General features: G+C 45.0%; 2 protein-coding genes across 10 annotated transcripts in view; both read right to left on the reverse strand.

Annotated features, from left to right (window-relative positions):
- Positions 1–25,393, reverse strand: part of LOC113606922 (protocadherin gamma-C4) — a 123,444-nt gene that overhangs the window by 73,151 nt on the left and 24,900 nt on the right. The window contains exon 1 of one of the 9 annotated variants that reach the window (XM_027081796.1): positions 20,755–25,210. The exons of 1 other annotated variant lie outside the window; for it this stretch is intronic. In XM_027081796.1, the coding sequence (XP_026937597.1) occupies positions 20,755–23,178 (2,424 nt within the window). In that variant the 5' untranslated portion in view covers positions 23,179–25,210. 7 more of the 9 variants (XM_027081802.1, XM_027081797.1, XM_027081801.1 and 4 more) reach the window with 7 other exon arrangements.
- Positions 5,990–10,786, reverse strand: LOC113606925 (protocadherin gamma-B5-like). The gene is given in 5 exon segments (XM_027081809.1): positions 5,990–7,942; positions 7,945–8,211; positions 8,214–8,510; positions 8,513–8,867; positions 8,869–10,786. Coding segments are annotated over 5 exon segments (2,343 nt in total). The 5' UTR covers positions 9,184–10,786; the 3' UTR covers positions 5,990–6,833.

Raw genomic sequence — 25,393 nt, forward strand, 5'->3', positions numbered from 1 at the left:
ATTAATTTTTTTTAAATCCTTAAAAAAAAAAAAAGAATTCACCAAAAGAAACCAGGCTTCTCACAGGTTACAGCAACGCTTTCCCAAGAATAATATATTTTAGCATTTGATTTCTGTTCAACATTCTACAATAAGCGTAAGGTTCTCAGGAAACAGAATCTGTGCATTTTCGAGCAAATTGTCCGTGTGTGAGAATTATGGGAAATTTTAAATAAGAAGAGAGAATTACTACAAATTTACCACGATATCAAAAATGTGCTCAAAACACAATCTGTTAACTCTGAATATTCCACAGAGTCACCATAATATCGTCAGTGTGGATAATGGGCAAAAGAAATATCTAAACTGGAAACACATATAGACTTGTATTCCTGAACTCTGTAATGGGGATGAAAAACGAACAATCTCTTCAGTTTTTCCTCATGACAACACTTACGCTGTGCATATTTCAGTGAGAACGTTTTAAATGCATAAGAAATAAACTCACGATATTTGGAATTTCATGAATGATGTGAAACCATGAAATAACTTAGGACACTGAGAAAGTATAATGTATGCATCCCTAATAACCAGAATTATTGCACTTGAAAAGAAACTAAATGCAATTTATGAATTTGTTAGACAATTTCACGTGTAGTCAGAAGCCGCTCTATTTATAATAGTTTATTTAAAATATCATTTATATACTTTTGATTGAATTAGATTTATCCCCTCTAGAAGAATTTGTGTTCTTAAGAGATAAATTGGCATCAGACGTTCAACATAAACCTGCTGGATGGCCAATGGGAAATAAAAACAGCAATAAAAAGCAAGAAGAGTTGTACAGTTGGTAAATTAAATTAGAAAAATTATATAGAGTATTAAAAAGTACTGTATAAAATGGATATAAAATTTTATATATAACATACACAAATGTTTTTAAAATTATTATAAATAGACGTGAGGAAAAGCCTGAAGGAAGTCGGCCCGGTTGTCAATGGTGCCTGCAATGTTTATAAAAATTTCTTGCTGTCTGTTTTATAAATTCCGAATAAATACTAATTACCTGTAATAAGAGATATCTTGCTCAAAGCTCAGAGGAGAATGTTTGATATGCACTCACCTGAATTAATGCATGATTATCTTTAGAAAACACGGAATCGCCCGAGAGCAAGACAGGCTCGCTTTTCTCACAGCTCTCCTGGCTGATGAGCGTGTCAGCGTAGTTGGGCTGCGGGAAGATCACGTGACTCCCCCGCGAGTCCGCTGTGAGCGAGACCTCGTGGGAATAGGTCTGCAGGAAAGTCCGCACCCCGTCCACGCCCACAAAGTGAGACGTGGGCACACCCGCTAACCCGTCTCCTGAAGCCTTGAGCAGGCGCGACGTGTGCCAGCGCCTCAGCCTGAGCGCCAGCAGCACAATGACAAAGGCGAGGAAGACACAGGAGACGGCAGCCACCGCCACCACCAGGTACAGCGTGAGGTCCGAATTGTCGGGGCTGACGGGAGACTCAAGGCTGCCTAGATCAGCCAGGACGTCGGGGATGCTGTCCGCTACTGCCACTGTGAGCGTGACGGTGGCAGAGAGAGGGGGCTGCCCGTGGTCCTGGACCGCCACCACCAGGGTCTGCTTGAGTGTGTCACTGTACAGCAGGGCCCTCGCTGTGCGCACCTCGCCCGTGTGCAGCCCCACCGCGAAGAGCCCTGGCTCGCTGGCCTTGAGGAGGCGGTAGGACAGCCAGGCGTTCTGGCCCGAGTCTCTGTCCACAGCCACCACCTTGGTCACCAGGTAGCCGGGCTCTGCGGAGCGGGGTGCCAGCTCCACGCCCATGGAGCCATCGGTGGGTACGGCGGGGAAGAGGATCTCTGGCGAGTTGTCGTTCTGGTCCATCACGAACAGGCTCAGCGACACGTTGCTGCTGAGTGGAGGGTCCCCGCTGTCATGTGCCATCACTTGTAGCTGCAAGTCTCGGAATTGCTCATAGTCGAAGGAACGCAACGCATACAGGACGCCAGTGTCTGAGTTTATGGAGACGTAGGAGGACAGGGGAGCTCCCTGGAGGCTGTCCTCCGCCAGGGAGTAAGTGACCTGGGCATTCTCTCCATAGTCGGGGTCATGGGCAGTCACAGAGACGATGGACGCTCCTCTGGGGTTGTTTTCTAGGATATATGCGGAGTAGGAGGCATGAGAGAAGGCGGGCGGATTGTCGTTGGTGTCTGCCACGTTCAGGGTGATGTGAGTTTCCGTGGACAGGGGCGGACTTCCTCGGTCAGTGGCAGTCACCGTGATGTTGTAGCTAGGAACCAGTTCTCGGTCTAGGAGTGTGTCTGTTACTAAACTATAATAATTTCCATAAGCCTTTTCTAATTTAAAGGGCAGATTCCCTTGGATGAAACAAATCACTTGTCCATTTTCCCCAGAGTCTTGATCGTTTACATTTAGAAGGGCAATTAACGTCCCTCTGGGAGAGTTTTCCAGAATGGAGCTGGAGAGAGAGGTGACTGCTACTTCAGGGGCGTTATCATTCACGTCCAAAACTGTGATGAGGACTTTGGCTCGTGCAGAATATCCTGCGTTATCCATTGCTTGCACTTCCATCTCGTAGAATCCTGATTCCTCGTGGTTCAACTCCCCTATTGTTGAAATTGTTCCTAAATTACAATCTAGCTTGAAAAGTTGGGCCGCTTTGTTGTCCACATACCGGAAGGAATACATCACTTCCGCGTTGGCTCCTTCGTCAGGGTCGGTGGCGTTTACCAGAAGCAGCTCAGTGCCCACGGCCACATTCTCCGGAACGCTCACACGGTACTCGGACTGAGCAAACGCTGGTGCGTTGTCGTTCACATCAACGACCATCACACGGATGCGCGCGGTGCCAGTGCGGACTGGATAGCCCGCGTCGGAAGCCGTGAGAACCAGGTGGTGAACGGCCTTTTCCTCGCGGTCCAGGGCGCGCTCCAGCACCAATTCCGGATATTTATTACCATCCGCTCCGCTTTGCACGTCCAGGGAGAAGTGAGTATTACTACTGAGCTCATAGCTCTGGAGTGAATTCTTCCCTATATCCGGATCCCAAGCGTGGGGAAGGGGGAACCGCATCCCAGTGGCTGCATTTTCACTCATCTTTATTTCTAATTCACCTTCCTGGAAATACGGGGCATTATCATTAATGTCCCTCACTTCTACCACTACCCCGTATATTTTCACTTTATCCTCCATCAGAATCTCCAGATTTAGTTGACACTTGATGGCCCCCATACAGAGCTCCTCCCGGTCTATCCTGCCGGCAGTGACCAAGCTGCCGCTTCGCGGATTCAGAGCAAAAAGTTGTGTCCTACCTCTGGAGACGATGCGGACTCCGCGCTCCTCCAGTTCCCAGGGCTCCAACCCCAGATCCTTGGCGATGTTCCCCACCCTAGAGCCTTTCTCCAGCTCCTCAGGAACCGAATAGTGGATTTGGGTGCATCCAGTTTCCCACTGAACCCCCAGGAGAACTCCCAGCAGGACCAGCTTTTTGCAGTCCTGGTGCAGTCGCGCAGGAATCATTGTCACTTTCCTTGAGGATTATTTCCAATTCTTCCCTTGATCACCGAAGTCCGGATCAGCGCATCCGTCCTTAAAATCCGACAGTTGGGGGACCCGAGCTCTTCCAATCAGTTTCCTCACAGCCCCGGAGATGGTTAGTTTCTATCCGTGCTTTGTGCTTCAACGCGAGTGCCCGGCTAGCAGGATCTCTGCTTTTCTCTCCCTGATTGGTGAACAGCGGCGCTCAGAGTCCTAACCAATTACTGCACAATCTTGAACTCCAGGAAAGGATTTTGGTTTTCAGACCTTAAATAGCTCCACCTACTGTTCTCCAAATAGGGATGGAAGTGGAACCAACCAAAACTACAGTATCCATTTTACTTGGAATTTCAGTGAGCTTCTTTTTATTGCCCTAGAGTTTTCATACAGAGTCACTTTCTTGAGATTATTTTCTGTACCTGTAGGCGTATTCTGATTTTTCCAATGAGCTTTTACATGAATTTGAAGTTTCTATACACAGTAAATTTAACTGTATATTTTAGTGCACCTGCTTTGATATCACCCCCACCACACATACACACCTATTATGGGAATCTCCTTAGGAGTTTCATGTTTTGAGAAATTATATAATAGAATAATTTAAAAATTCTCACCCAGCTAAAATCTGTGGCAAAATTTTTTGGTAGATTCTTAAATTTGCCCAAATGGAAGAACTACTTTAACATGTGGTTGACATTTAACATTTTAAAATCAAATTTTCACAATAATATGGAAACCTAAAAATAAGAAACTTGATTGTACACATTACCAGAATCACACCTCACAGGAAATCAAGTGAAGAAGACACAGTAACATTTTTAGAACAAAATGGAAGCATTCCAACTAGCATTTGCTTGAAATAAGGGTAGTACTCTACTAATATATTTCAAAAGAATATTTAGTTATCTTTGATAAAGGAGGCAGGAATATACAGTGGAGAAAGGACAGCCTCTTCAATAAATGGTGCTGGGAAAAATGGACAGGTACATGTAAAAGTATGAGATTAGATCACTCCCTAACACCATACACAAAAATAAGCTCAAAATGGATTAAAGACCTAAATGTAAGACCAGACACTATCAAACTCTTAGAGGAAAACATAGGCAGAACACTCTATGACATAAATCACAGCAAGATCCTTTTTGACCCACCTCCTAGAGAAATGGAAATAAAAACAAAAATAAACAAATGGGACCTAATGAAACTTCAAAGCTTTTACACAGCGAAGGAAACCATAAACAAGACCAAAAGACGACCCTCAGAATGGGAGAAAATATTTGCAAATGAAGCAACTGACAAAGGATTAATCTCCAAAATTTATAAGCAGCTCATGCAGCTCAACAACAAAAAAACAAACAACCCAATCCAAAAATGGGCAGAAGACCTAAATAGACATTTCTCCAAAGAAGATATACAGACTGCCAACAAACACATGAAAGAATGCTCAACATCATTAATCATTAGAGAAATGCAAATCAAAACTACAATGAGATATCATCTCACACCAGTCAGAATGGCCATCATCAAAAAATCTAGAAACAATAAATGCTGGACAGGGTGTGGAGAAAAGGGAACACTCTTGCACTGTTGGTGGGAATGTAAATTGATACAGCCACTGTGGAGAACAGTATGGAGGTTCCTTAAAAAACTACAAATAGAACTACCGTATGACCCAGCAATCCCACTACTGGGCATATACCCTGAGAAAACCGTAATTCAAAAAGAGTCATGTACCACAATGTTCATTGCAGCTCTATTTACAATAGCCTGGAGATGGAAACAACCTAAGTGTCCATCATCGGATGAATGGATAAAGAAGATGTGGCACATATATACAATGGAATATTACCAGCCATAAAAAGAAACGAAATTGAGCTATTTGTAATGAGGTGGATAGACCTAGAGTCTGTCATACAGAGTGAAGTAAGTCAGAAAGAGAAAGACAAATACTGTATGCTAACACATATATATGGAATTTAAGAAAAAAAATGTCATGAAGAACCTAGGGGTAAGACAGGAATAAAGACACAGACCTACTAGAGAATGGACTTGAGGATATGGGGAGGGGGAAGGGTAAGCTGTGACAAAGCAAGAGAGAGGCATGGACATATATACACTACCAAACGTAAGGTAGATAGCTAGTGGGAAGCAGCCGCATAGCACAGGGAGATCAGCTCAGTGCTTTGTGACCACCTAGAGGGGTGGGATAGGAAGGGTGGGAGGGAGGGAGACACAAGAGGGAAGAGATATGGAAACATATGTATATGTATAACTGATTTGCTTTGTTATAAAGCATAAACTAACACACCATTGTAAAGCAATTATACTCCAATAAAGATGTAAAAAAATAAATTAATTAAAAAATAATTAAAAAAGAATATTTAGGATCAATACCCTATAATAAGCCATGATGGAAAAGAATATGAAAAAATATACATATATATATATATGGTATATGAATGACTTTGCTATACACCAGAAACTAACACAACATTGTAACTCAGCTATACTTCAATTTAAAAAAAAAGAGAGAGAGAGATTGTTTAGGAAAAATAGAACCCAAAGAATATTATAAGCTTACCTTTTTCTGGGAAACAAACCTAATTCCAGTTACTGAGATCACTGGTAATACACTGGAAGCCCATCAGAATACAGGAAAAAATCCTCACTATTGTGCTTTCATGTGTGTAAATATTTAGATTCTGAGGATAAACATGTTTGGCAGGTATACCATAAAATAATATCTTTAACACTGGGATGAAATCTACAGGTAGCTCTGAGAAAAGGTAGGGCACAAAACTGATCTATTCAATGGCACTCAGAGAATCCCTAGCAAATTGTACCTAGAGTAAAGCAAAGCCTTAAGAAAAGCCTTATATGCCAAGATATTGATGTTCTGAATAAGAGAAAGGCCCACAGGAAAAAAATATTATGCTTCCATTAAAATATTTGAATGGCAGCGGCATCATAATACCCACTTCTCACAGTAAGAGATTTTGTTTGTGGATAAAGAATAACTCATGAAATTGTCAAAATATTTAAAATACTTGAGGGTTAATAATGGAGTAACTGACCCACTGAGAAAGGGACAGAAAAGACTGAGAGAGGGCAAACAAAACTGAAGTGATAGTAGATATAATCTGTTTAAGATTTTCTTTCCTAAATATTGGTTTAAAAAATAAACCAAACCCATATGCAGATGAAAGGCATTCATTGACACGTAAATGGAAGCAACAGAGCTAGAGTTTAACTTGTTATTCTCCTCAGTGACACTACTAAAAGAGCTTCATTAGAAAGATCTTGCGGAGGCACCATTTCTGGGGTCATGGTGAGAAAACTGAACCTTGTTTTCTGAGAATCGACAACGTAACAGATTGTAGGAATAAGGCAAGGTTCCCTTGTTGTAGTTCGGAGAAACCACTGGACCAGTCTTAGAACAGAGATCAGGCTGAAAGCAGCACCAGGTGGCCAGGCTAGAGGTGCGTCGCAGGCGCAGAGCAATGGCCAGAATCACCACGAGGAGGAAGAGCACCAAGATCAAGGCCAAGGTCACCACCAGGTAAAACTGCAGCTCAGCCTGGGGGTCAGTGGGCTCAGAGTGGTCACTGAGGTCCGGCAGCGCCTCCTGCAGACTGTCCGCGAAAACCAGGAGCAGCGTGGCGGTGGCCAAGAGGGGCGGCTGTCCCCCATCGCGCACAGCAACCAGCAGGCGCTGGCGGGCCGCGTCCCTGTCGCCCAGGGCCCGCGCAGTGCGCACCTCGCCCGTGTGCAGCCCCACGCTGAAGAGTCCGGGCTCGCTGGCCTGCAGCACGTGGTAGGACAGCCAGGCGTTGTGTCCAGAGTCGGCGTCCACCGCCACCACCTTGGTGACCAGGTGGCCGGGCTGCGCGGCGCGCGGCGCCGTGTCGAAGAGCGCCGAGCCATCGGGCCCCAGCGCCGGGTACAGCACCCTGGGCGCGTTGTCGTTGCGGTCGCCCACCAGCACGCGCAGGCTCACGTTGGCGCTGAGCGTGGGTGAGCCGTGGTCGCGGGCCTGCAGCGTCAGCTCGAAGGCGCGCAGCTGCTCGTGGTCGAAGGCGCGCTGCGCGAACACCACACCAATCTGTGCGCTCACGGACACGTAGGACGACAGCGCGCGCGGCTCCAGGTCGCTGGCCAGGATGGAATAGGAGACGTGGCCGTTGGGCCCCAGGTCGGGGTCGGAGGCGCTGACTTGCGCGATGGAGGCTCCAGGCAGGTTGTTCTCGGCCACGTGGATCACGTAGGAGGCCTGGTGGAAAACTGGAGTGCTGTCATTAACGTCGCTGATGTGTAGAGTGACACTTGCGCTGGAGGAGAGTAGCTGCTTGCCCCTGTCGGTGTCTGCGATGGTGACTGTGTATTCTGGGGTCTGCTCCCGTCCAGGACCCCATCTGCCACAAGCTTGTAGTAATTATTGGTGGAAGATTCAATTCTAAAAGGAGCTCTCTCTTTTATGAGACATGTGACCTCCCCGTTTTCTCCCGAATCTTTATCATGTGTTTCGGACAAAGCAATCACTGTTCCCGGTTCTGCAACCTTGGTTATGGAACTAGACACCGAAGTGAAAACCACCTCTGGGCCACTGTCGTTCTCATCTAAAATGTTCAGTATAATTTTACACTTGGTGGCTATGCTTCCACTGTCCTGGCCTCTATGCTTATAGTATAACTGCTACTGCTTTCAAAGTCTATAGGGTCTTTGGATTTAATTTCTCCTCTTTGATGATCTAGCACAGACATATTCGCAATATCTCATAGTGTTCTGAAGGAGTAGGTGATCTCTGCACTGATGCCTTCATCCTGGTCAGTGGCCTTCACCCTTAGCACAAAGGTGCCTGGGGGCGAGTTCTCACGCAGGCTAACTTTGTACACATCCTGACTGAACACTGGGGGGTTATCGTTGGCATCAGTGACCTTGATCCTGATTTGAGTTTGCCAGTTCAAACCGGATCACCCCCGTCCACTGCTGTCAGGACCAGGAGGTGAGAGCTCTGTTGTCCCTGGTTCAAAGGCTTCTCCAACACTAATTCTGGGGAATTCTTGCCTTCAGTCTTACCCTCAACCATCAGAGAGAAATGCTCACTATAGCTGAGTTGGTAACTCTGCAGAGAGTTAAGCCCTATATCTGCATCTATAGTTGATTCCAGGCCAAACCGAGTTCCTGGAATTGCAAGTTCATTGATTTGTAAAACAATGCTATTTTGGGGAAAATGAGGTGGATTGTCATTTATATCTTCTATCATCACGTTTACGTGAGAAACATTTAGAGGATTCTCTGCTACAATTTCTAAAGGCACGACACACAGAGGGTTTTGGGGGGCAGGGTGACTCCCAATCTATTCTGTCACTCACAAGTACTTTCCCATTCTCCATGTTTACAGTAAAGTACTGTTTCTCTGCACTAACTCTGAGGTTGCGAGTCAATAAATCCCGTACATGCAGCCCCAGGTCCTCAGCGAGATTCCACACCACAAAGCCTCTGTCCATTTCTTCTGGAATAGAATAGCGGATCTGTTCGCAGAGCGCCCCGCATAACAAAGGCATCAAGAAAGGGAAGATTACTTGCCACCGCTGGGTACCGCTCCTCTGCTTCCCCTTATTTCCCATCCTTCTGTGCATTGCTGCAGGCTCCAACGTTAAGAAAAGATGATTTATAAATTTCGTTTAAAATACCCACATCGACTACATAGAAAACTCAATGCTCCCAGTTTGAACACATCCCAATCTGTATTTTGGAATCAGATTTGCCAAGTAGAGAGCCTGAGTCCAGGCTACTCTCCTTTCCGACTTGCTTCTGTGACTACACAAGAAATCACTGGGGTAGATACTGGACGCTAGCTCTTGCAGCGCATTGGCCAACAGCGGCCCTTGGAGTCTATTTAGAAAACTGCAGTCAGAAGCCTTGTAAATAATGGGATTTGGTATTCCAACAGATATGTTGAACTGATGTATATAGGGAATGAGGCAGTTTAGGAGTCTTGGATAGGTCTGTTTTCCAGTGTTTACTACCAAAGAGGGTTCCTTAGAGACGGGATCCTATAGAAGAGCCGTTAAACTAGTAATGAGAAAAGTCTGTCATTTTCTCATTAGAGGCAAGGCACATATTGGAAGAACAAGGCACAGTCTCCTCTCCAGATTTAGAACAAAGACCACGTGGAAAAAGAGCCCCACCATGTGGTATGAGGAAATTTTGACAGCCATGAAATGACACCCAGTATTATCTTCAATCTGATATGTGTATGATTTTCCTCCTCCTTTCATCAGAGGAAACTGGAGGAGAGATCAAAGCTGTATAGGTTTTACTCAGGATAAGGATACCAATACCATAAAGTCTTCTTGTTACTTATAAAAGAGATTTATGAAAAGGATTATGAAGTGTTTTACACTTTCATCATAAAGAGAATATAAAAGCATACCCTGGTAGGTTACTATAGGAATTTAATGACATGAAATGGGAGGGTTTTATTTTTATCCTTTTATTTAACTGTACCATACATTGCCTCTCAACAGAACTTTATCACTACCGCTAATCAAAACAACCTTCTTAATCTCAAGTGTCAAAACCAACATTTCCTTTTTATTCTCTAAGATCTTGGTTGCCAACTCCTAACAAGTTCAGACTATGTTAAAAAAAAATATGAAACAACCTCCCTCTTCCAGCAAACACCTCATATTCTTTTTATTCATCTAATTTCAGTTCAAGTAAAAGGCCTTAAATCTTTTTTCTCAGTTTGGAATCCCATAAGCATAAATTCTATCCCTAGATGCTCAAAACACTAACATTTTTCTTGATTTCAAGACAAATTTCGGCATCTGTTGCAGGACTTCCCTTTCCTACAGTTGAAATTCTTTTTGTCCAAACATTAGATACTCAATTTTTAGTTAACTATAGTAAGGTCAATTCTGAAATGAGAAGGGATATCTTGAAAGGGAACATGAACATGCAAGTAATTTGCACCAAATATCTAGAAGTGGTGTGAGAGTGCTGAGCTGAATTGACTGTGGAGATGATTCCTGAGATCAATACCCCAGATAAGTTTCCTTTCCCCCCTTGACTTTCCTAAACATTGCTGCAGATAACACATTATTAGGTAACTATCAGGGCTTCAATAACAAGTTGGTTCTGAATATAAGAATCGAGTATACTTATATTTAAAAAATGAGTTTACATGAAACTAACACAACATTGTAAATCAACTATACTTCAATTTTTTAAATGAGTTTACACACAGATTTAGAGAATAGACTTGTGGTTGCAAAGGGGAAGAAGGGGTGGAGGAGGAAAGGATTGGTATTTTGGGATTAGCAGATGCAAACTATTATATGGATGGATAGATAGACAACAAGGCCCTGCCGTATAGCACAGGGAACTATATTCAACATCCTGTGATAAACCATAACAGGGAAAAATATGAAAAAGAATATATACATATGTATAACAGAATCACTTTTCTGTGCAGCAGAAATTAATACAACACGGTAAGTCAACTACAATAAAATTTTAAAAAATGAGTTTACAAAAGAAATGACAAAAGGAATCCAAGACTCCTAAGCATAGTGAAAACAAACAAAAGTTTCCAGAGGAATACCAGCTCAATCAGTCTCACGGGTTCTAAGTATCCGCTCCACCTCTTATATTCACAAACTGTTCCCATACAAACAAATCTGAAAAATGGAAGCATGTCTAGCAGATTTGAAAATAACTTTTTGAGAAGGACTGGATCAAAATTAAAAGCTATTTCTGTAGGAGAATTTACTACATTAAAAAAAAAAAAAAACACCCCGCAACGGGAGAGGCTACAGCAGTGAGAGGCCCATGTTCCTCAAAAAAAAAAACAAAACAGGGGCTTCCCTGGTGGCGCAGTGGTTGAGAGTCCGCCTGCCCGATGCAGGGGACGCGGGTTCGTGCCCCGGTCCAGGAAGATCCCACATGCCGCGGAGCGGCTGGGCCCGTGAGCCATGGCCGCTGAGCCTGCGCGTCCGGAGCCTGTGCTCCGCAACGGGAGAGGCCACAACAGTGAGAGGCCCACGTACCAAAAAAAAAAAAAAAAAAAAAAACCTTCAACAATACACAGACACTAAAGTACGAGTAAAAGAATAAAAGGAAAGAACACCAGTTCTACAATTCAACTATTTCTTCAGAACAATCTAATGACTTCACTGTAGAAGTAGAAAAGATGTCTAGAACTTAAGATGAAAAAGTGTGCTCTATATTTCCTCTCCCAAGAGACCCTCATATCTAAAAGGCAGTCAGTAGGTCTTGTTTTGGTGGGGTAAATAAATGAGACAAAATTGAAATAATCAACAGGATCTAAATGTATTACCAGCCACCAAAAATCAAAACAGAATTGTTTTGTGCTCAGAGAGAAGCATACGTGTGTAAAAGTGTATATGTGTGAATGTGTGTGTATATGTATTATAGATAAGAGCTAGAGTAAGTATGCTATTGAATCAACAGGCTCAAATATGAACATTAGATGTAAAACAAATAACGGTAGAATATAATTATAGATCAATGGAGGCAATATGAAGTCGAATTGATGTTTATGAATCATTAATTTGAATAATAACCAGTTTACATTGATAGTCAGACACTGGTGATAGAAAATATTACTAAAATTCACCTTACAACAAAGCAAGCCATGATAACTGAACTGGACCTTTGAATTAAAACAAAGAAACAAACAAAAGAAGCTGACAGGACCAAAAAAAAAGCCTTTCACAAAACCTTTCTGAAAATTGATGAAAGGTAAATTACAGAAACTCACGTTTCGCTTTAAATATATAAGAACATATGCCCCACCCCAAACAGTTTTTATAACAGGCTCGGAAAAAGTAACTTAAAAGACCTGTGCAGAGATATCAACAATTGGGAGGCAGGAAATAAATCTCACCTGATTACTGGTAGGATCACATTTGCCTAAACCGGTAGCTGAATCTTCAGCTATCAAAAGAGGCTCGCTTTTCTCACAGCTCTCCTGGCTGAGGAGCGTGTCCGCGTAGTTGGGCTGCGGGAAGATCACATGACTCCCCCGCGAGTCCGTGGTGAGCCAGGCCTCGTGGGAATAGGCCTGCAGGAAAGCCCGCACCCCGTCCACGCCCACAAAGTGAGAGGCGGGCACACCCGCTAACCCGCCTCCTGAAGCCTGGAGCAGGCGCGACGTGTGCCAGCGCCTCAGCCTGAGCGCCAGCAGCACAATGACAAAGGCGAGGAAGACACAGGAGACCGCAGCCACCGCCACCACCAGGTAGAGAGTGAGGCCTGAGTCGTCGGGGCTGGCGGAAGATTCAGGGCTGCCTAGATCAGCCAGGACGTCAGGGATGCTCTCGGCCACGGCCACAGTGAGTGTGACGGTGGCAGAGAGAGGGGGCTGGCCGTGGTCCTGGACGGCCACCACCAAGCTCTGCTTGAGCGCGTCTCTGTCCAGCAGGGCCCGCGCTGTGCGCACCTCGCCCGTGTGCAGCCCCACCGCGAAGAGTCCCGGCTCGCTGGCCTTGAGCAGGCGGTAGGACAGCCAGGCGTTCTGGCCTGAGTCTCTGTCCACAGCCACCACCTTGGTCACCAGGTAGCCGGGCTCTGCAGAGCGGGGTGCCAGCTCTACACCCGTGGAACCGTCGGTAGGGAGGGCGGGGTACAGAATTTCCGGCACGTTGTCATTCTGGTCCAGCACGAATATGCTCAGTGACACGTTGCTGCTGAGCGGTGGGTTCCCACTGTCATGTGCTGTCACCCACAACTGCAGTTCATGGAATTGCTCATAGTCGAAAGAACGCAGCGCATACAGAATGCCGGTGTCTGAGTTTATGGAGATGTAGGAGGATAGAGGTGCTCCCTGGAGGGTATCCTCTGCCAGAGAATAAGTGACCCGGGCATTCTCTTTGCTGTCCCTGTCGAGTGCAGTCACCGAGAAGAAGGAGGCCCCTCTAGGATTGTTTTCAGGAATGTAGGCAGAGTAAGAGGAGTGAGCAAAAGTGGGCGGGTTATCGTTGTCATCTGCTACATTCAGTGAAATATGAGTTTCTGTAGACAAGGGTGGACTTCCCCGATCTGTGGCTGTCAACGTTATATTATAGCTCTGTACCTGCTCCCTGTCCAGTGCTCTGTTTGTTATCAACTTGTAATAATTTCCGTAAGTCTTTTCTAATTTAAAAGGCATATTGTTAGGAATGAAACAGGAGACTTGACCATTTTCTCCGGAGTCTTGATCTTGCACATTTAGAAGAGCAATCACAGTACCTGGAGGAGAGTTTTCCAGCACTGAATTCGTAGAAGATGTGATAGTTATTTCTGGAGCATTATCATTCACATCCACAACTGTGACCAACATCTTAGCAGTGGTGGAGAGACCTCCACCATCTTGGCCTTGAATTTCCATCTCATAGAATCTGTATTTCTCAAAATCCAGAGAACCTTGTATTAAGACTTCTCCAGATTGAGAATCCAACTGGAATATCTCAGAAGCTTTGCTTTCCATATTCAGGAATGAATATACCACTTCCCCATTGATTCCCTCATCTGGATCAGTTGCGTTTACCATAAGCACCCGAGTTCCGGAGCTGAGGTTCTCAGGAACACTCACTCTATATACAGACTGTGTAAACTTTGGGATATGGTCATTTACATCGAGAACCACCACGCGGATGGAAACAGTGCCCTGGCGGATGGGATCTCCTCCATCCAAGGCTGTGAGGAGGAGGTGATGAGCAGCCTCTTTTTCCCGGTCCAGGCTCCCCTCCAGCACTAGCTCAGGATTCTTGGCCCCATCCGTTGTGCCTCGCACTTGCAAAGAAAAGTAATTATTAGGGTTGAGCTGGTAGCGCTGGAGGGAGTTCATTCCCACATCTGGATCCCTAGCATTAGGAAGAGGAAATCGCGATCCCGGAGTTGCATGCTCACTGACTTTTATCTCTACTTCCTCCTCCCGGAAGCTGGGGGCGTTATCATTAATATCCATTATTTCCACCTCCACTCCATAAATCTTAAGGGTATCTTCCACAAGTATCTCCAGGTTTAAAAAACAGGAGGAAACCGCCTCACAAAGCTCCTCCCGGTCTATACTATCAGCAGTGATCAAGCTGCCACTTCGCGGATTCAGAGCGAAAAGCTGAGTCTTTCCTCCGGAGACGATGCGGACTCCGCGCTCCGCCAGCTCCCTGGGCTCCAGCCCCAGGTCCTTGGAAATATTGCCCACGAAGAAGCCTTTGTATGTCTCTTCCAGCACCGAGTATCGGATCTGCCCAGCCCCAGACTCCCGCAGCGTCCCCAGGAAAATATACAGTAGGACCAGCCCGCTGCGGTCCAGGAGCAGCTGCCGATTCGCCATGGCAGTGGCTGAGCCTATATTCCGCGGTTTCTTGAGCTGTTTGGTTCTGAATCAGCTTATGCATCTACACAGTCACTCGCCAAGTACATCCAAAATATATTAGAGAGCGAAGAGAAGTACTTTTAAGTTTCCAGCATCACGATCTGTGAGTATCCACTTCACTCTGCTTTGTGTTGTAGAGGTAGGGGAGGGAGGGACTCTAGCTCGCAGCTTCCCGTTTCCCTAATTGGTGAACAGCGGCGCCTAGAGCCCAATCTTATTATTGCAACGAGAAAGAAAAACTCAACTAATGTTGCTGTTCCTGAAGTTATCTCACTTACCTCTTTGAGAATCACAAGTATTTGTAAAGCTTAAAATTGCAGACAATAAAGTATTATGTAATGGGATGTTAAAGGTTTACCAAGAGCACTTATGAAAAGAGTGATTATTTAAAAGGCTTGCTAATTAAAAAAAAATTCAAATACTACTGGAACTGAAAACTTGCAGGTTAGATTTGGTTCCTCCTGATTTTTACTGACTGAAGGGAACAGCATTTGTGGTTGTGTAACTAGCACGGTTCCAACAAAATCAACAGTTAGGATTATGACTATAATTCTTACCAATGTTTATTGAGTAAAATAAAGATAAAATGTTTGAGAAAATTTGGATGGCATTTAAAATACCACAATATAAATATATAACTGTATTCCATATCCTTAATTAAAAGGTGTTCTATTTCATGAAAAACTGACCAGAGACTGCTCTATATATTTTACCTTAAAATGCACTTGAGTGGTAGAAAGAATGCAGCATTGTAAACTTTAGTCTTAATAGTAATACCCATAGGTTTGATTAGATTTTAGGAACTTCATCAAGAGAGGGAATCTAGAAACTCGAAATAACAGTGTTATATTAGAATATATTGGCATATTGGAATATAAAAAGCATTATTTTAAATACTTACCTGTTTAAAAGTGTTCTTATCTGCTTCAACACTAAGAGTTAAAACACTAGCCAATAGCACTGAAGAGCTATCTTTGTTGAGAATATCTTGTGTGGCAGGACAATGTTCAACAGATGTGAGAAAATTAAATTCCGGATTAGTTTGATTCCCAGGCACACATAAATTATCGGCATAGGGCAACGTTCCATCACTGTAGTTGGGAGGAATCTCAGGACCAGAGTTGGAGCAGAGAACAGATCCAAAGCAGCCCCCACCAGCGCTGGGGCTGGAAGAGCATCGAAGGCGCAGGGCAATGGCTAGAATCACCACGAGGAGGAAGAGCACCGAGATCAAGGCCAAGGCCACCACCAGGTAAAACTGCAGCTCAGCTTGGGGGTCAGTGGGCTCAGAGTGGTCACTGAGGTCCGGCAGCGCCTCCTGCAGGCTGTCCGCGAAAACCAGGTGCAGCGTGGCGGTGGCCGAGAGGGGCGGCTGTCCCCCATCGCGCACAGCAACCAGCAGGCGCTGGCGGGCCGCGTCCCTGTCGCCCAGGGCCCGCGCCGTGCGCACCTCGCCCGTGCGCAGCCCCACGCTGAAAAGTCCGGGCTCGCTGGCCTGCAGCACGTGGTAGGACAGCCAGGCGTTGTGTCCAGAGTCGGCGTCCACCGCCACCACCTTGGTGACCAGGTAGCCGGGCTGCGCGGCGCGCGGCACCATGTCGAAGAGCGCCGAGCCGTCGGGCCCCAGCGCCGGGTACAGCACCCTGGGCGAGTTGTCGTTGAGGTCGCCCACCAGCACGCGCAGGCTCACGTTGGCGCTGAGCGTGGGCGAGCCGTGGTCGCGGGCCTGCAGCGTCAGCTCGAAGGCGCGCAGCTCCTCGTGGTCGAAGGCGCGCTGCGCGAACACCACGCCGCTCTGTGCGCTCACGGACACGTAGGACGACAGCGCGCGCGGCTCCAGGTCGCTGGCCAGGATGGAATAGGAGACGTGGCCGTTGGGCCCCAGGTCGGGGTCGGAGGCGCTGACTTGCGCTATGGAGGTTCCAGGCAGGTTGTTCTCGGCCAAATGCACTACGTAGGAGGCCTGGTGGAAAACAGGAGCGTTGTCGTTGACGTCGGTGATGCGTAGGGTAATGGTAGCGCTGGAGGAGAGCGGGGGCTTGCCCCTGTCAGTGGCTGTGATAGTGACGTTGTATTCCGGAGTCTGTTCCCTGTCCAGGGCCCCATCTGTTACTAACTTGTAGTAATTATTAGAAGAAGAATGAATTTTAAATGGAATGTCTCTACTTAAATTACATGTGACTTCTCCATTTTCCTTGGAATCCTGGTCCCGTGTTTTGAAGAGACCTACAACCATTCCTGGCCGGGAATCCTCCAAAATCTGATCAGAGAGAGAAGTGATAATTATTTCTGGGCTGTTGTCATTTTCATCTAAAACTTCTATAATTACTTTACACTGTGTAGAGAGGGATCCTCGGTCCTTTGCTTCTACATCCATGGCATATCTTTTCACATCTTCATAATCCAGGGGTTGATGAGTTATAATGTTTCCTGTAGCTGAATCCAGAGAGAACACGTGCCGGGCTGTGTCAGCCACACCAAGGAATGAGTAGGTGATCTCTGCATTGACGCCTTCATCTTGATCAGTAGCGCTCACCCTCAGCACGAAGGTACCTGGGGGCACATCTTCCCGAAGGCTGACCTTGTACACATCTTGGCTGAACACAGGGGGATTATCGTTGGCATCCACCACCAGGATTCGGATCTGAACGGTGCCGCTTCGCGGCGGATCCCCGCTGTCTAAGGCTGTCAGCACCAAGTGGTGAGCGCTCTGCGTTTCTCGGTCCAGGGTCTTCTTCAATACCAGTTCTGGATATTTGCCACCCTCAGGATTGTCTTTCACCACTAACGAGAAATACTCATTAGGACTTAGTTGGTATTTGCTCAGTGAATTCATATTAATATCAGGATCTTTTGCAGACTCAAGAATTGTTCCCGTCCCTAGACTGACAGATTCACTGATTTCTAAGTTTATTTCATCCTTATGGAATTGAGGAGCATGGTCATTAATATCCTCAACAACCACAATGACATGAAAAATATTTAAAGGATTTTCCACCACGGCCTCCAACTGCAATTCACATCTTCTTCTCTCTTTACATATCTGCTCACGGTCTATTCGGTCCTTCACAAGTAAGTCCCCACTCTCCGCGTCTACGTTGAAAAGCAGCTTCTCCGCGCTAACTCGCAGCTTTCGAGCCGACACATCCAGGACACTGAGCCCTAGATCCTTAGCGAGATGCCCTACCACAGAGCCCTTGGCCAGCTCCTCGGGAATGGAGTAGCGGATCTGCTCGCAGAGCGCGGGGTAGAACAAAGGCAGCAGGAAGGGAAACAGTACCTGCCGCCGGCCGGCCGGACGTCTCTGCGTGCAGCTCCCTCCCATTGCGCGCTCTAGTTCTCGCTGGGTCCCAGGGTTTATAGTTGGAGAAAGCGTACACTGGCGCACTGGTAACGCATTAGGCCCAGGACAGGCGGAGCCCCCAGGCTTGGGGCTGGAAATCCGTTTGTGCTGGGGAGAGTCTGCGCGGCCAGGAGCCCCAGCGTGTAAGCGGGTTTCCTTCTCTCTGTGTTGGTGGCTGCTCTGGAAATCCCTGGCTACAGGCTGAGGAATCCCGGGCGTCTACTAGGCTTGCCCTGCACTGGCCGACAGCGGCGCCCAGAGGCTCCGTGTGGAACGGCAGCTTAGTTTTTCTCTGCTCTATTTAAGGAAGTCTTTTTCTTTAAACGCAGGATGACCGCCGCTAAAATAGTTGAATCTTATTCCTCGGTGACTCCGTTTTCATCATGAAACATTTTTTTCACATGGTCAAAACTATTATATATTTTATATGTTAAAATTTTACATATATTTTGAATAGGTAGAAATATTTCTTTCAAAATCTAAAAGGCACAAAGGAATGTAGAGTGAAAAGTAGGTCTCCTATTCCATTGCCTACTGCTATCCAGTTCTTCCATCCAGAGGCAATCACTGTTGCTGCTTTTAAGACTAATCATCCACAAAAGAAAGTACTAAAGATAAGCAAAAAACTTTTTTTTTTTGGTCTTCAATCCAGGCTTATATTTGGCTAGAAAAGTATTAATCCATCCCCCCATATTTAGGAAACAGAATACAAACACTGTCATATTCATTACAATCATCTAAGGTATCCTATATTGCTTTTAAATAATTATATTTTAACATATTTGCTTACAATAGTTACCATGCCAAAAGAGCAGTTTTTTTTAACCTGTGTTTTTCAAAATAATAGAATTATTTGAAATAGATGCATACTAATTTTGACTCTCATGGTCAGAAATTTTAAGTGACAGTTTCAATGATTTAAAAGTTAAAAAATAAAAGTTAATAACTATGACTCTAAAGATAATAACTATGCTGTCCTTCCACAGACATATCCTTGAACAAAAGTTGAATGACATGAAAAAAGTCATGGTCTCATAAATATTTTGAAACACATTAGGACATGATTTGACTTTACGCTACCATATTAGTTTAGAAGAATATTGGTAATAAATTATAAGAGATCAAACCAAATACATCACTAACTTCACTAAACTAAATGGGCTCATCAGTAACTCCACTGACCATCTGTTTATAATTCTATGTACTTCTCTGCTTGTATTCCGATCTCATATAGAAATGACATCTCTTTCTTGACTTTAAGTTTATTTTGACTTTAAATTTCAGAGTTTGCAGAGTTTCAGGTGGACATTTCTTTCTCTATATAAAGAGTCACTGAAATGCTTTTGGCACACATGTTTGCCCCTGTACCTGGGAACATGTACCACTCTATCTCCCCAAATTATATATATATATATATTTTTTTTATCCTTAGAAACTGGAAAATTTAACAAAAAGTACAGAGAGAACAGAACCCCAAATTTGTTTCTACAGGCTCTCTGGAATCCCTATTGAGCAAGGAAAGTAAAATTCAAATGGTATGTCTTCTGGGAGTTCCCTGGTGGTGCAGTGGTTAAGAATCTGCCTGCCAATGCAGAGAACACGGTTCGATCCCTGGTCCGGGAAGATCCCACATGCCACGGAGCAACTAAGCCCAGTGCACCACAACTACTGAGCCTGCGCTCTAGAGCCAGTGAGCCACACTACTGAGCCCGAGCGCCACAACTACTGAAGCCTGGGCGCCTAGAACCTGTGCTCTGCAACAAGAGAAGCCACTGCAATGAGAAGCCCGCGCACCACAACGAAGAGTAGCCCCCGCTCGCCACAACTAGAGAAAAGCCTGCGCAAAGCAACGAAGACCCAACTTAGCCAAAATAAATAAATAAATGGTATGTCTGCCACATGACAGTATGAAATTGGAATCACAGGCAAAATGGACGCTGCAGTGTTACCAGGTATGATTACACTTGAAAAAATTTAAGCACACATTGTATTGTTATGAATTGTTAACAGAATATTATTGAAAATGGGTCGGATTTCCAGTGAGGCTAATGCACTTGTTTCTGACATTTACCTATTCTTACCAGACCTGCCTTCAAAGCAAGAGGTAGGGTTGTCTAAGGGGCTAGGATTTCAACATGTAGCCACCGGGAGAGCCCACAAATTGACAAGACACTTCTGTATGAAAGTCCTCTCTTAGGAACTGTCAGTAACAAAACTATAAAATACAAGACTCCGTGAAGCTACCATAACAGCCTATTACAATAAACCTTCATGGGATTAGGTGAATAGTTACCAGAAAGTAAAAACAAATCAGCCTTAATAACCATCAAGTTCTACTCTTCAATGTTTCAGCAAGAAGCAAATGTCATTGAAATGGAGGGAAAAGTGAAAAAATTCAGTTTCCGCCAACATGCTGCAAACCTAAAAGTAAAACCAACCATCATTTTTAAAGGATAGAAAAGGAACAAAAATAGAACTCACTGGCACCAAAGGGGTATCTTCTATAGGAAACTTCGAATCATCTAACAAAGACTGAGGATCCTTTTTCTCACAGCTCTCCTGGCTGATGAGCGCGTCTGCATAACTGGGCTGCGGGAAGATCACGTGACTCTTCCGCGAGTCCGAGGTGAGCGAGACCTCGTGGGAATAAGTCTGCAGGAAAGTCCGCACCCCGTCCACGCCCACAAAGTGAGAGGCTGGTAAGCCTGCCAATCCGCCTCCAGAAGCCCGGAGCACACGCGACGTGTGCCAGCGCCTCAGCTTGAGCGCCAGCAGCACAATGACAAAGGCGAGGAAGACACAGGAAACCGCGGCCACCGCCACCACCAGATACAACGTGAGGCCTGAAGCATCAGAGGCGTGCGGGACCTCCAAGCTGCCCAGATCAGCCAGGACATCCGGGATGCTATCAGCCACAGCTACGGTGAGCGTGACGGTGGCAGAGAGAGGGGGCTGGCCGTGGTCCTGGACCGCCACCACCAGGCTCTGCTTGAGCGCGTCTCTGTCCAGCAGGGCCCGCGCTGTGCGCACCTCGCCCGTGTGCAGCCCCACCGCGAAGAGTCCCGGCTCGCTGGCCTTGAGCAGGCGGTAGGACAGCCAGGCGTTCTGGCCCGAGTCTCTGTCCACAGCCACCACCTTGGTCACCAGGTAGCCGGGCTCTGCAGAGCGGGGTGCCAGCTCCACGCCAGTGGAACCATCGGTGGGGAGGGCGGGGTACAGGATTTCAGGCGCATTGTCATTCTGGTCCAGCACGAATATGTTCAGTAACACGTTGCTGCTGAGCGGTGGGTCCCCACTGTCAGTGGCTGTCACCTGCATCTGCAGGTCATGAAACTGCTCAAAGTCGAAGGATCGCAGTGCATACAGTACTCCTGTGTCAGAATTGATGGAGACGTAGGAGGATAGAGGTGCCCCTTGGATAGTGTCTTCAGCCAGGGAGTAAATAACCCGAGCATTTTCTTCACTGTCTGGGTCCAGTGCAGTCATTGAGAAGATAGAGGCACCTCTGGGGTTGTTCTCTGGGATATAGGTAAAGTAGGAGATGTGAGAGAAGGTGGGTGGGTTGTCATTGATATCTGCCACTTGCAGGGTGAAGTGAATTTCTGTGGATAGGGGTGGACTTCCTCCATCTGTGGCTCTTACTGTGATATTGTAAGAAGATACCTGTTCCCTGTCAAGGACTTTGTGTGTCACCAATCTATAATAACTGTCAATGGATTTTTCTAACTTAAATGGTAGATTCCCCAATATAGAACAGGTGACCTGCCCATTCTGCCCGGAGTCCAGATCATGCACGTTTAAAAGAGCTATAACAGTCCCCAGAGGTGAATCTTCCATCAGGGGACTAAACAGAGATGTGATCGTCACCTCTGGGCTGTTGTCATTTACATCTTCTACTGTAATCAACACTTTAGAAGTTGCAAGATATGCCCCTCCATCTTCAGCTTGTATTTCTATTTCATAGAAACCTGTTTCTTCATAATCTAGATTTTCTGATAGTTTTATTTCTCCCGTATTTTTGTTTAGTTGGAATTTCAACAGTTGTGTATCAGGTAATTTTCGGAATGAATATGTCACTTCTCCATTGGCACCTTCATCCCTGTCAGTGGCGGTGACTGTCAACAGCTGTGCGCCCACAGGCAAGTTCTCGGGAACACTCACTCGGTATTCGGACAAACTGAAGACCGGAGCATTGTCATTTGTATCGAAAACAGTCACACTGATGAGGACAGTGCCAGATCGGAGAGGGTCACCCCCGTCGACGGCAGTTAGGACCAGATGGTGCATTGCCTCTTCCTCGCGATCCAGGGCGTGCTCTAGCACCAGCTCTGGGTACTTAACGCCATTGACACGGCTTTGAACTGCTAGGGAGAAGTGCTTATTGGAGCTGAGCTGGTAGCTCTGTAGGGAGTTCACGCCCACATCCGGATCAACAGCTTCCGGGAGAGGAAAACGCGTTCCTGGAGCTACGTTTTCATTAATTTTTACATCTAGATTTTCTGCTTGGAATTTTGGTGCATTATCGTTGATATCAGTTACTTCTATTTCTACTCCGAAAAGTTTCACCCTATCTTCCACAAGAATATTAAAACTCACCAGACACCGCGCGCTCTGAGCGCAGAGCTCCTCCCGGTCTATCCTGCCCGCGGTGACCAAGCTGCCGCTTCGCAGATTCAGAGCAAAGAGCTGCGTCCTACCTCTGGAGACGATGCGGACTCCGCGCTCCGCCAGCTCCCGGGGCTCCAGCTCCAGGTCTTTGGAGATGCTGCCCACAAAAGAGCCTTTCTCTAACTCCTCGGGAACGGAGTAGCGGATCTGCCGAGCTTCGGCCTGCCACGGCATACAGAGGAAAAGGCAGAGCTGGACCAGCGCGCTGCGGTCGGAGCTATTCCTTTGAGCGGCCATTGTTGTCTGGTGACGGAATTCTCGCTAAGTCCTCACTGGGCACGCTGTGTATTTTGGCTGGGTCCTTTTTCTTTCTCTGGCAGCAGGGAGTCTCTGCAGCCTGCGCACCTTAAATTCTGGAGTGAGTTTCGCTGCATCCCTGGAGCCTGTTTGCAGGAACTGTGGAGCTTTGTGTAGTTGGGAGTCCTGAGAATCCGGATTGAGCGCTGGCTGCGGTTCTCTCCTAATGGGTGAACAGCGGCGCTCAGAGTCCTCAGAAGTTACTGCACCCACTGTGTATGCAATAGAAAACAAACGCTACTCTATTTTTTGTTGTATATTTTATTTTATTTTACATTACTTCTTTGGTTCCTCAACTGACATCCTTAAATCAACTACTATTTGTAGTTTTCTTACTCGGTGGAATAAAAGTACCTCAAAGTATTAAATGATAATAGTTGATTGAATATATATTTGCAACACTAATTTTTCCAATAGAAATATATCCACTTTAAAAGGTAAGTAATGCTTACTTTCTTTCCTATGAGCTTCTAGCTATATTCAGAAAATTCTTACAATTTTATTTGAAATTCTGATTTAAATGGTCCAACTGTGTTTAGTAGACACTTATACAGAGACTATGAGATATACCCCTTAAAATTTCACTTAGAATTTTTAAATTTTAGATTGATCAATCAACTAATTAATTATATTTGTTTAGCATTAAGATTGTGTAAAAAGTTTTCAAGTTTTTCTAAAATAGTTTTACTGAGCCTCAATGAATTTTTTGAAAATATATATTTTTATTACAGGCATATATTATTAGAAGTTAACTTGACCTATTTAAATGAGTTGAGCTGGTAATCACAAACTAAAAGGAACATGTCTGTATTGCAGTGGGAAGAGAAATACAAGTGCTACAATTTTAAAAACCGGAGTTAGAAATAGTGATGTAGGTTTTTGAAAAATACGTATTTATGTCAAATGACCTGTTTTCACCAGGGCGTTGATGCCTATATAAATAATCTCTTCTTTGCATGTTGTATGGAAGCCCAAAGTAAAGTGGCGTACACATCTTCAGTTGTACATCCCCACCAACCCAGTAGTAGTTCTTTCCTCAAAGATGAGGAGTTTGGAGGTTGACTTCTTTCATGCAGAGAGAACAGGTTGTTCAGAAACGTTTATGTCCCTATGCCCCCAAGTATAGAACTCTTCAAAGATTTTACCTTTTGTCTTCAAAGATTGTATATCAGACAATCAGAGACAGAGATTGAGCACAGAACACAATAGCATTTCATTGGCTTTCTTGAAAATTCCTTATCTTGCAATGTAGAGAAAAAAGGGTTGGGAAAGAGTACAATTTGAGCACCAAGAAAAGTAAAAGGAAAGCCAGAAGGACCAAAACTTGAAGAGAAAAATTCCTCTAGGGCAGTTAGTATTAAGATTTTGGGCCCATAGGAAACCTGGCAATGGAATCAAAGTGTTGACTCCTCTACCAAGAAAAATGCATACATCTGTAACTTTACATGCAATTTCAGGAATTCATGGATCCGCTCACCATGCCCCCTCAAGTGCTTACAGTTCTAAAAATTGTTAAAATAAATGAAGATACCCAAATGCACATACAAGATCATTTGCACTACATGTTTCTTTGAAATGAGCACCTGCTGGGATATTTAATTAGTAGCTAATATTATTAAACTTTTAAAAAGACATAAATAGGGTATGGAAATTTCAACTTAAATCTCAGCAGATTTGAATAGGTTATTATTTATTCATTTAAATTTATTTATTTGGTAAGAAGCCAAGACCACAGCCTCTGTTTTGCTAATCTAAGCTTGACAAGATATCTCCAATTTAGTGACATTCTTTCTGAATTATAGAGCAATTTATGAACACAAAAGTCTTGAAAATGTACTCAGCAAAAACTGAACATTGAGAAGACAAGACAGTGATTAGCTATGTATTTTCTAAATATGATTCTAGATGTAAGAGTGAAAGAGTACGCCCCAAATTTGAAAAAACTAGTAGAATGTTACAGAAGACAAAAAAAAAAAAAGAAACTCACCGGTGTTAGGGTCTCAGGATGTGAAGTCAAATCATTCCCACTCTGAAGTGGAATTAAGGCCCCAGGAGAATCACCACAAACTATGTCTTGAGTGGAATGCAAAGGATCACTACATCTTAGGAAATTAAACTCTGTCTTTCCAGTATGGGCAACGCACAGATTGTAGGA

This window comes from Aethalodelphis obliquidens, unplaced genomic scaffold (genome assembly GCF_003676395.1).
Source record: "Aethalodelphis obliquidens isolate GAN/ISIS:26980383/991018 unplaced genomic scaffold, ASM367639v1 scaffold45, whole genome shotgun sequence".
In the NCBI taxonomy this organism is placed as follows: Eukaryota; Metazoa; Chordata; class Mammalia; order Artiodactyla; family Delphinidae; genus Aethalodelphis; species Aethalodelphis obliquidens.